General features: G+C 37.4%; 1 protein-coding gene across 4 annotated transcripts in view; it reads right to left on the reverse strand.

Moving 5' to 3' along the window:
• Positions 1–12,812, reverse strand: part of CDKAL1 (CDK5 regulatory subunit associated protein 1 like 1) — a 669,276-nt gene that overhangs the window by 239,388 nt on the left and 417,076 nt on the right. For all 4 annotated transcript variants that reach the window (XM_007197148.2, XM_057555487.1, XM_057555486.1 and 1 more), the window contains one exon: positions 2,960–3,105. In XM_007197148.2, the coding sequence (XP_007197210.2) occupies positions 2,960–3,105 (146 nt within the window). The remainder of the gene's footprint in view (positions 1–2,959; positions 3,106–12,812) is intronic.

Below are 12,812 nucleotides of genomic sequence, written 5' to 3' on the forward strand. Positions count from 1 at the left end.
AACTAACAGCTTAAAAGCATGCAGCTTTATGTAAAATCCCATAGTGTGGATTTCAGTCTTAAATGCTGTAGGTCGTTTTAAAGATTGGATTTTTTGAGGAAACAGATCAGGAAATACCTCATCCCTAAATTCATAACATGAATATTTGAGAAGCCTCACACTGCTGGATAAAAAAATAAATAAATGAGACTCTTGTTTGTTAAAGGTTCGTTACAAAAAAGACTTCAAAGGCTTCAGAGGAAAAAAAGATGCAAATGAAAAGGGCCACATTTACACTCCTTCTAAAAAACAGAAGGAGTGAGCACCAGAGACACTCCATTTTAGGTGAGAGCCATTGTATGAATTTAGTGTTAGGCATCAACTAGGGCAATGTGGTAATATCAGACCCTCTTTCTAAGGATGACAATACTGTATTAAATTTTAATAAACACTGAACAAAACAATTTTATGCTGGATCAGTTATCCAGACTAGTGGTTCTATAGAAACCCCTGAAACTTTGGTGTTTCCAAGAATCATGAATCTATTTGGCATAAAGCTATGCTAGTTTTTACAGGGAAAAGTAAGCAAATGTCAGAGCAGAGGAGTGCTTAAAATATTTCATTTATTTCTAAATGTCCATCATAGTTGGAAATTATTCACTGGATAGATGAACTTCCCTGAGGGGACAGGAAAACTTTTCCACTAGAGAGTAAAGTTAGATTACAGAGTCCTCACAAGATTGAGGCTATACTATTCTTTACAAGCAACAGGATAGATGGGACAAAACATACAATTTTTTGGTTCTGATGAACTGTCTAAAACTATATATAGTACAGAGTTAATTTTTTAAAAATCACCTGGAGATGCTCACTGGCTAGACTCACATTCTCCAATCCCAGGGAGTCACAGCACTTGAAACTGAAATTGTGGATGGATGGGTGGGATAGGTTGTCTTCTCCAGGCACCTCTAATTTCCTCTCCAGGGATCTCTGATACTTCCAGTGCTGGAAATACTGGAGATCCCTAGGTAGGTTCTGGAGTCTTCCAGACAGTTGGGATAGTTCTAGAAAAGTCACATGGATGCCACAGTGTAATTCAGAATCCAAAGAAAGAATAATGAGCTTAGTACTATTTTCTAATACTTTGATGGGATCATCTTTTGACCCCTGTTTAGCTCACGGATGCTGTTGAAACTGTTCAAAATGCAACAGATTTAAAAGGTCCATCTTTGGAGTAACATAAAAGGCTAAAAACTTGTTGGGAAATTGTTGCCCAGTTAAGTAGCCTCATTAATTCCCCAAACAACTGAGTCAGCACTCACCCAAATGGAGGTAAAAGGAGGTGTTGATTCCTTAACCTCACTGAGTCACATTAACACAACTATTTGGAAAGTGTTCTAGTCCATTCTGCACAACAGGCTGCATGTCTACACTCGGCAAAATCTTGTGCCACAGGTACGGACTGTGTGCATTATTTGCTACTGCTCTAGTAAGGAAAAAGGCAAGAAATTTCACAGGTGTAACCAATTATTTGCAATTCTGAAAACATGCTATTCACCAGCACCAGCGTGCCCAAAAGGACTCTCTTACATGAGACAAGTTTACCTATAATAAGCTAGAATAAATGCAAAGGAGGGATACAGGCCAACAACAGACATCTAATGTAAAAATCCTTATTCTTTAGCCTTGCTCTCAGTTCTGTTCAAGATCAGGAAGTATTAGAGATCCATCATTATTCTGTTTTCAACTTTGAAAGTTGTATATACTTAACGATTAAACTATGAAATCTTAGAATGAATACACTTTCTATTCACTGATTTGAATATTCGAACAATTAGCTGTATTTGCTTTAATGCACACCAAGTGTCTTTATTTCTGGTGGTTAGGATAATCAAGAAATGCCTAGAGGTGAAAAAAAAAAATCAGACACATAAAGGGAAGATGAGGAAGGAAGGAGAAAGCAAGCAGAAGAAGAAAAAGATTTTTAAAAGACCTGTATGTAGTCAGGATAAGTGACTAATTGAAGGTGGAAGAAATAATTGCTTACAATTTGTATAAAGCAATCATATCCACGTAGTACTTGGTACAAAGGTACATAATTATAAACAAGAAGATGGAAATAAAGAGTTGTATTTTAATTTAGGAAAACAACAGAGGAAAAGACTATGGGAAAAAATTATGGAAAGTAGAAAGACCCAGGCCACAAATATGCCAAGATAAATGACATAGCCCCAGCGGGGAGAACAGTGCCCCTGACGAGAACATTCTGTATGACCTTGGCCAGCATTATTTCCTGCCTTTTATAATCACAGAAGGCATTCAACGTTTGGCGATGATGAGAAGTAGGATTTTGAAGAATATAATTATAGGCTGCAAGTGTTTTCTGTGGAAGCAAAATTATCATTCATGTCTGAGATTGTGTAAATGTGCCTTAATTTTGGTCAATGGCAATTTGAACTTTAAAAAAACAGAATCCCCAAATCTTCTCATAAATCCCATTCTGCAAGAAAACCACAAGGATAAGTGTGTAAAAGCAAAGACATTCCCAGATACTCTTCAAAAAATGGTATCTCATAGAAAATTATCTCTTTTGCAGTGACATGATTTGACCTACCTCCACGTCAAAATCAGTTGACAACTTCAAAAAGCCACATTAAAGGAGATTTAAGCAGAGCAAAGCTAAAGCAGTTTTCATCTCCTAGGTCAGCTACAGAAATGATCACAGTGCACATTACCTTAGGAAGACTGGCAACCTTACACAAATTAATGGGGTGCGATGCACAGATGGAAGGTGGATAAAACTGAGGGGCAAGAAGAAACCACATCAAGGGTGTCTAAGGAAAACTTAAAGGCTTTGAAAGCTTCGAAAGTCTCACCTCTCTCTGGTACCTTTAATTGTGGCTACCGTAAGTGCATTTTTGCCACATGCTTTTAAAAGAAAAAAGGAGATGGTTATTTTCTTAAATGCTAACAGACTTACTTGTCTTTCAGAAAATCCACTACTCTTTTGAAGTCAGCCACGCAGTATTCTCTTTTCATGTCCACGAGCACAGAGTCAGAGGCAGATTGGACTGGTACGTGCAGAAAGGCATAGACTCGGGGGTGACTAAGGATTTTTGCCATTTCCTTGAAAAAGATGGAAGGAGAAAACAATCACTTTGACAAATCAGAGAACGGTTTCCCTCAGATCAGTTCTCACGAGTGCAAGCAAAGACACACAGCTGAAAACGGACCAATCTCCTAGGCTCCTCGAGTGAAAGTCCACCGGCATCACTCTAGGATGACATCTGGGAATTTAACATGACTTTCGGAGGATTTCACAGAAGTGTTATTTCCTCACGGTTATTGCCTCTCTTAGGTGACAAAACAGACATAAACTCATGTAGTGCCTAGAGAGTAAAAAAGGTTTTTGCATACTTCAAAATAAACACCACTCCTCCCTTCCCTCAAAGCAGTGTTGTATTCTGTCCTGTTACATTAGCAGCAGACGTAGCAACATCTAAGGCAAACGGTCAAAGCTGTAGAATCCTGTGTACTTGAATAAAGTTCCCAAATTTAGGGCAAGTCAACACTTTTTTTTTTTTTAAACGCTGAAGGAGAAAAAGAAATCTGTAACTCACCTGTTTCTTTTTTAGCTAGTTAGCAAACACTGATGTTTTGAGTATCTACTATGCAAAAGGCAGAGTATCGGACAATGAAGCCAACAAGTTCACCAGTGGTCACCTACTGCTGTCTACCTTTAAGCTGCAGAGCTCCAAAGAAGAGAAATAAGGAAAGAGCAGAAAGAAGAATCTGTCTTGCAAAGTTAAAGAGAGCAAGTTTAAGTGAAACAAATTAGGAAATTCAGAGATTGTTCTAAATTCCTCCAAGGATACAAAGTGGGTAGAAAAAAGAGCGGTAAAAGGAAAAGGGCGGTAAGGAAACCATTTACGATTCGCGTGAGCAAGAAGAAAGTGTGCCTAATTTATGGCCCATCAGTGGGTTGGGGGAGAGGGGGGGGGGAAAAGCGGGGGAGGGGAAAAGGGGGGAGAAGGGAGAGAGCACTAAAGGTCTAACAGAGACAAAAATGTCAAGAAAGGAACTGCTCTTTAATAACTTGCATGTGTCCAGTGATTTTCAGTTTTCAAAGCACTGCACCATCCTTTCACAAAGTACTGTACCATACTTCTTTCACGTCTGTCATCTCATTTTATCGTTAGAACAGTATTTTGAGGGATCTCATGGAGTCAAAGAGCCACCTAAATTCCATACAGTCACCTCTCTTAGCTATTCAGGGGCCAGTCATGCATATGTATCACCCATACCCTTCATTCCTTCATTTTCTTTCCATTGACTATAATATAAGTATTTTTACCAAAGTGGAAGAAAAGAGTGACAAACTAACCATCTTCTTAGGAGCAGCTTAGTTGGTTTAAAAAATCCTTCTAAGAGATTCAAATAACCAAATGATATTACTCATGGATATCCTTTATTGACCTTCTCTTCCAGGAATTAATAGGGATATACCTTGTTATATATAGATTACTAAATTGGAACTGAAGTTCAAGAATTTCTTATTTAGCAGCAAAATAACTGGCTAACACATCATCTGAAGATTTCCTTCACAAAACTGTTACATTTCTTGGCTGGGTATTTAGTTAGAAGGCTCTTCATCTCCTTACTCAACACCTTCCATGTATAATAAGGCTGTGGGATGCAGGGCAACATTTATCACTACCTACTCTACAATAAATATGTTGTCCTCCTGCTAGATTCTCTGTCTTTCAGGTTTTTCACACTTGAATATCAAGATTCTTGAACAGTGTGAGAAAAACAAATTATACAAAAATCTCTGTTTTCTAAAGGCGCAGGACTCAGCTTTAACTAACTTTCAACATACATACTGTGGTAAAAAAAAAAAAAAGACACCTTAACAAATAACACAATTTGTGAAATGAAATTTTACTCTCAATCTCTGTGCCTTGGTTTTCTCATCTGGAGAATGGAGATAGTGGTAATACCCACCTCACTGGGCTACCAGGCCGTTGTAAAAATAAAATAAGATAATCCAGTATGTGCTTATACGCTGGCGCTCAATACATAAATTATCTAACATTCTTCTTCCTTGGAGAGTATTTAAAGTTCATGGTAACACGTTTTCAGACACATGAACAGGAATTTATCAATAAACAGAATAGCTTTTCAACAAGGCAGTTTCCTTACCTAGTAAGTGAGGGAGAGATAACTTGTACTGACTTGCAAAATCTAAATTTGAAAGGGGTTCCCAGTAAACATGACCCAGGGCCAGAAAGGGTGCAGTTTCTGTTGGAAACACTCAAGGTGGCCTTCTCCTATAAACAGGGTACTGCACTAGATGAAGCACTGCCCTATTATAGTATGACAATTTTCAAATTAAAATGTTAATAGCAAACAAGTAGGATAAATTTGGTGGGGTTTTTTTCCCCTTTGGCTCTCAAAATAAGATTTCCCGCTAGTAATTATCTTCGGCTTCATACTACAGACTTTGTAATAGTAGGCACCAGAACACAAAATAAAAATAAACTTGCCCCTTATTTAAAGTCTGTATTTCTTCTACTAAAAGAATCACGACTTAACATAGATTAATGTACCCCAAAGAGACAAAGTACATATTTTTTCTTTTGTTTTTCCTTTTATCCCTCTTCTCACTCAGCACTGTTGGTTAAGAGTAACCTTTGGGCTACTTCCCCTTTCAAAATTCTTCTCTATTTTTAAGGTTCAGCTTAGAGTTACAGATTCTCTGGTGCAAGAGATGACTTCCTCCTCTGTGATTCCTCAGCAACCTGTTCCTGATGTTCCCAAAATATCTCCTTGGTTCTACTTTGCAATATGGGTCATGCATCTCCAGATGGAAGGTGGACAAGGGCTGCGGTTATGTTTTACTCCTCTCTGGATCTCTACAATGGCTAGGACTGCTGAGTACACCGCCAAACATATAAACGTAGATCTGAGTCAAAACTACATCAAGATACAAAGAGAGAGATTGAAAATATAATTGCTATTTGATAGGAAGACAAATGTTCAATTAGCTCCATTTGGTTAAAGCAGGTAAATAAGCACATATTCAGGCAGGTAAACAAGCAGATAATCAGCCTGTTTTAATTTTAGAACAGTGAAAAATTATATATGAATATGTAAGTAAATATATATCTAGGAAAAGATCAGATTCTTTATAGGTAGCCCCACCATGGGTTATAATTCTAAAAGTCTGTTGGAGCCTCGGATTGGAATGACAATGTACACTCTTATGGAAATAATTTATAAATGGTGGGCCCAAGAGCAGCAGCCATGAGCAACCCTAAGCTCAGAGCTGGGTAAGAGAGTCTGAGCAGACAGGCAAGTATGTGTGCAGACACGTGTGCACACAGGCCTGTGTAGGTCCGTGTGTGCATGCATGCACATGTGTGTGTTTTAAGGAGCCCTGGTAGCAACTAGCATAGAAATAGTATCTATTTTAATATATGGTCATTTTTTATTTAAGGGTTGATGTACCAAGGCTGCTTAAAATAGATGGTGACTATTTTATAGGCAAAGACCAGAGAATGTCTAACAGATCAACAAAACAGTATTTCTATCTGGTGTTTTCACATGGGGTTTTCCTATTACAAACTGGCGTTCATCTCACTGTTTGTGATTTTTTTAATGAACTTAAAAAGCGAAGAAAAAATAATGAATGAAAACAGGCTTAATTTTAAAAAGCAATTTATGTATGGTGCATTTTTAAAAGAAATGTTAAGTTTCACTTTTATTGTCCAGCAGTCATCAAATTAATCATCATATTCTACCTGGTTCTGAATATATATACTACCAGCTGAACAAAGTCACTCAGTGTATATTAATACTTGCATTCAGATGTCTCTGCATTCACAGTGAAAGCCCTCTCAGATTATAGCTTTGTTAGGAAGTATTGTCTCTGCATACTTAAAATGCTAAACTTTATGTAACATTGCTATGTTGTTTTTTTTTTTCAGCTAATCTAAGATATATGTTGAAGCAAGAAAATACCCCCCCCCAAAAAAGACAAACTATACCATTTACCCTTAGGCATAAAAAGATAGCTTATTTGACATATAATTCACATACCATACCATTCACTCATAAAATGTATGCAATTAAATGTTTTTTAGTATATTCACAGAATGGTGCAGTTTGCCTGGAAATTTCTTGTTTATCACTCAAGATTAAACTCCATTTGGGGTGGAACTTTCTGTGGCCCATACAACGCTTAATTTCTTCATCCCCTGTTCTACTTTTGTAATTGATATACAATTCCATTCCAGTATTTATTGAAAACTGGTTAAGAAAAAGGACTCAGCAGTCTGACAGGCTTAGGTTCTACATTTAGTTATTTCATTTACTGCTCTTCATTGCAGACAAATTATTTAAATGTCTCCGAATGTTCATTTTCTTCATTCATAAAATGACAATGTATCAGTAGAATGCATTAGGTTATGCTGTATAGCATACGATCTCAAAAATCTCAGTGGCTGAGCCAACGCGCCACAACTACTGAAGCCCGCACGCTGCAACTACTGAGCCCGCGTGCTGCAACTACTGAAGCCCGTGCACCTAGAGCCCGTGCTCCGCAACAAAGAGAAGCCACTGCAGTGAAAAGCCTGCACACCGCAAGGAAGAGCAGCCCCCGCTCGCGACAACTAGAGAAAGCCCGCGTGCAGCAACGAAGACTCAATGCAGCCAAAAATAAATTAAAAAATTAAAAAAAAAATCTCAGTGGCTTATAACAACAAAAATGTAATTCTTCTTCATGCTACATATCTTTCATGGACTGGCTAATAAAGCTTTGCTCAAGTTGCTTCCACTTGCAAACTGTGAATGTGGAAGAGGGAGAGGAAAAGAGAATCATTGGCTTAAACCTTCTTCCCGCATTTCACTGGTTGTTGCAAGTCACACAGCTGCTCCTGAGCTTAACTAGGCAGAGATTCTCACACTCCCACGGAGAGGGAAAGCAGAATATTTGGTAAACGGTGATACGATCTACCATAGAAATAATAAAAATACCTGCACTGTGGAGGGAGGAGTCAGATGAGATACATAAAGTATCAATACTCAGTCGAGTGCCGGACACAAGTGAGTGCTTCCCCATTCAAGGAGGCAGTTGTGTTTACATGTTTGTTTATAAAATGCAAAGGAGGTTACTGCCTTCTTTGCATCCCCATCCCAGAAACACAGTTTGCTGTTTAAAAAATACTTGTTTAGCTGCATCATTTCACATACCAAGCAACCGTAACTAGAGCAGTGAAATCACCAGAACATTCTTTTAACTACCGCGTGACGTGCAAAACGAAAGTTACGTAAAGTTAGCATCATTTGGGATAATCAGACCATAAACAAATAAGAGTTAAATATTTCTAAATAAATCTTTAACATCTGCCTTCCCATTGGGTTCTTTAATTATTTACGTCATATTTAAGAGAAGCCAATAGAATTGTCTGAGTTGAACACTCCGCCTAACTGGGTTGCATGTATTATCCCCACGAAATTGATCAGGTATTGATTTGTTCTTTTAGTGTCTGGTAGACATGGTCTTTTTTTTTAAATGGAAAAAAGGGCAACTATATTTTAAATATATATATATTATATATATATATAAAATATATAAACATATATACTTTATATATACATAATTTTTAACGTACACCTATGCATGTTATATAGTGTTTGAATCACAACAGAGTTTATTGTTAGTTTTCTTCTCCGTTATTTTATTTTAAAATTAATACAGTAAAATTGACTTTTTTCTATGTGTTCAGTTTCATGAATTTTAACATAGGTGTAGATTCATGTAACCATCACAACAATCCAGATACAAGAACTCTTTTGATTTCTTGGCATTAGCAGAGCAGAATAATAATTTAAAAATAAAACAAAACATTGATAATACCAGCTGAACATAAATGTGTGTATAATTACAACTCTTAGCATTTTGACATTAGTATTAATGTATATTCTTATCTTCATAATGTGAAGTCTGATTATTGACTCTGACACTAAGATGAGTGGTAATGGTAAAGGGGGACTGAAGTCCTTTTAACATTTCTATGAAAGCTAATTAGAACAGATGTTTTGTCTCAACTTATTTTAATGCAAATATTGGAAATGTTAACTCTTTGCAGTTTAGAAGTGAATTTCCTGTTATAATTAAGTTATAGATCAAATGTAAATTAGAATCTGTTCACAATATCCACTTCTTTTCATTTGGGATATAAGGATTGGAAGTGTTCTCTTTTTGTGTTCCCTTGTTCACTTTCTGATGCTATTAATGATAATTTATTTTTAGATGGCTGAAAGTAAATGTAGGTGCTGGTAATTGACTTAGTGGCTGTTACAGTGTCATTAATGAAATAATGGATGAAATATGACTCTGATCTTATTTTTTCTTGACCTATATGACTTCTGGAGCATTGAAGGTGACTCCAGAAATAGGATTTCCTAGAACACAGGCACTGATGTTTGACCTTTACCTAGAATTCTTTGTAGGATTTACTCTAAAATAACCATTTTGATTAATCAACTGGGTTATTCAATCATTCATTCATTCAACTGTAATTTAACTGTTTAAGTGCCAGGCATTAAGCAAGGAAATGGAGAGATAGAGAAAAACACTGTACACTCTTGAGGTATGAGCGTGTATGGTAAAATTGTAGGACAGGGAAATAAGAGCTAATTGAAGTCTGTACAGTGTGCTCTGGCATTGAGAGTAAAACTACCTAAAAAAGAGATATTTAAAATAACATAACATTGCTACAACAGGGATGAACTTTGAAAACGCTATACTAAGTGAAATCAGCCAGACACAAAAGGACAAATATTGCATGATCTCACTTACATGAGGTACCTAGAAGAGTCACATTTATGGAGACAAGTGGGGGAGAGAGGCATGGGGAGTTTATTGTTTACTGGGCACAGAATTTCAGTTTGGGACAATGAAAAAGCTCTAGAGATGGATAGTGGTGATGGGTGCATAATACTGTGAATGTACTTAATGTCCCTGAACTGTACACTCAAAAATAGTCAACAGGTAACACACATAAGACATAAGGCTGTATATCTTGTAAAATGATCCAGTAACCTGTCATATCAGTTATGCTTCTTTTAGTCTAATAATATCAATTATACCTTTAAAAGTACATTTGGGAAAAATAAGGAGTACACTTGGGGACCACTTAATGATTCTCTACCTATTTACTCTTTTATCAAATATACCAACTGTAACATTTGTTGAAATCACTTTAAAGAGAGAATTGTTTGTTTGAGGGTTGGACTCACAGATCTTATAGGCTGAACCTGTTACATACTTCTAAAATAAAGATGCATATGGTAATTAGTGTACATAAAATAATGAAAAACACTGTTCTTTTTAAAAACGAATGTTTTTCTGTATTATAAAGGTAATATATATTCATTTTTAAAGTTTTGGAAAAACAAAAATAGAAAGAGAAAAATAAATCATAGTTAAAGCAATACTGTCACTATCATCTTGAAACAATTATATTATAAAATTATATTTGATACCATCTGGTGGGTTTGGAGAAAGTAAAATGATTTTCAAAGAACAAAATATTAAGTTAATAATATTTCTTAACAATGCATCATTCAGTGTGAGCTCAATTTCTTCAAAAATGAAAGAAGTAAACCTTTCTTCTAAGCAGGGTTCAAATCACCCAGGCACTTATACTCAAGGGGCTCATTCCACATTAGCATAACAGGAGAGAGAAATGTGAATATGAAAACAACAAACAAAGGAGAATCAGAGATAAGAATCAGCAAAAATGCCTTAGAATCATTCCTGAAGAAGTTATTACCATTTGAGCAACTCTGTCCCTGGAGCTATGATGAGAGAGTAAAAAAAATAAATAGACCTGAAAGAAATTTCTTTGTTCAAAAACAAAAACAAAAATGAGAATGAAAGTAAAAGGAGAAAAGAGGGATGGGCAATTCTTTCCCCATTCCCAAATTTATTGTAATGTAAGGGAATTCTTAAAAACATGGACCAGAAGAAGTCATTTAATTGGAATGATTATTAGAGGGAAGAAGAAAGCTCTCAGCACTCTCCAAATCACAATACTATCAAGTGGTACAGCAGCAGTAGTAACAGTAATAATAGTGATAAGCATCCTTATGTGCTAGACATTTTGCTGATTCACAATGAAACCTGCAGAGCTCTGGCGGGGCCTTCCTGGGTATAAAAGCCCCTCTGTGATCCCCATTTCTTGTTTGTAGAAAAAAAGGCTTTAGTCCCCTAGGCCTCCCCCAAATTCCAAACGGCAAACTCAAGTAGTTACTAATTATGGAAGTGAGAGAACGCAGAAACAAAGGAAAAGCAGTCACGCAAGAAAACTAGTAACAGCTTAAACAATAGTTTAGGGATAAAACAGAGTCCTAGTTCCTCCTCAAGGGATATACATAACAATCTGACACAAATCTTTGAGTTGTTCTGCAGAAACTAAGACCCACACCCAGATGGAGGCTGGTGATTACATGGTGATCACAAGCAGTAGGCCCCTGACTGGTTGGAACCAGAAGGTTGATGATAAAGATTCCCAAAACATCACCCTGTTACCTCACCACCAGCCAGTCAGAGAGAAGTCCATGAGCTGCAACCCTCACCCCAAATGCTGCCTTTAAAAATCCTTCCCTGAAAGCCATCAGGGAGTTCAGGTCTTTTGAGCACGAGCTGCCCATTCTCCTTGCTTGGCACCCTGCAATGAATGCTGTACTTTCCTTCATCCCTGATGCCAGGAGACTGGCTTTGCTGCCACTCAGGCGAGCAGATCCAAGTTCAGTTCCGTAACAACAGTCATTATCTCATTTAAATTTCTGAACAAACCTAGAGAGTAGTTTTACTGAATCTAACACTCAGGGAAGTTACAACCTTGTCCAAGGCACAGTGGTACAACTGGAGTGTAAATACAGTCACCCTGACTCTCAAAAGTTACCAACCCCCAAATATGCCTCTTTTGCATATGGATTATTTTGAGCTAAAGGCCACTGAGAACCAGCAGACCCAGGAAAAGGTCTAAAAACAGGGCCTTTGTTTTCCTTTTGTAAAAGGAATTTCTATTTATAAATTTTCCATCTTTTTTTTTTTTTTTTGGCTGCATTGGGTCTTCGTTGCTGCATGTGGGCTTTCTCTAGTTGCGGTGAGCAGGGGCTACTCTTCTTTGCGGTGTGCTTGCTTCTCATTGCTGTGGCTTCTCTTGTTGCGGAACATGGGCTCTAGGTGCATGGCTTCAGTCGCTGTGGCACACGGGCTCAGTAGTTGTGGCTCACGGGCTCAGTAGTTGCGGCTCACGGGCTCTAGAGCTCAGGCTCAGTAGTTGTGGCACATGGGCTTAGCTGCTCCACAGCATGTGGGATCTTCCCGGACCAGGGCTTGAACCCGTGTTCCTTGCATTGGCAGGCAGATTCTTAACCACTGCGCCACCAGGGAAGTCCCGAATTTTCCATTTTTAAAGGTAGAAATTTTGGGGAAAAGAGATGTAAATATGGAAATTCCATACTAGGAAGAAGAGAACAAAATTTTAACAGTTCCTATCAGTGGTGAAGACAAGACTTAAATATGCATAACAAACCTTTCTAAACAATCCGTGTTTACCATACTTTTCTTGGTCACCTTCCCATAACTAGTCTTCCTCACCCAGAACTACAAATCCGTTTTCTTTGGTTTTAGCATAAGATGGTATACAAACCCAAGTTCTAAACACCCTTTGGGGTTACTGACTGCTGGGTGCTTCCATGCATATGAGTGGGAAGCACATGTTAGTAACCTTCTGTTTTTCTCTCTTTATCTATCT

This window comes from Balaenoptera acutorostrata, chromosome 10, assembly GCF_949987535.1.
Source record: "Balaenoptera acutorostrata chromosome 10, mBalAcu1.1, whole genome shotgun sequence".
NCBI lineage: Eukaryota > Metazoa > Chordata > Mammalia > Artiodactyla > Balaenopteridae > Balaenoptera > Balaenoptera acutorostrata.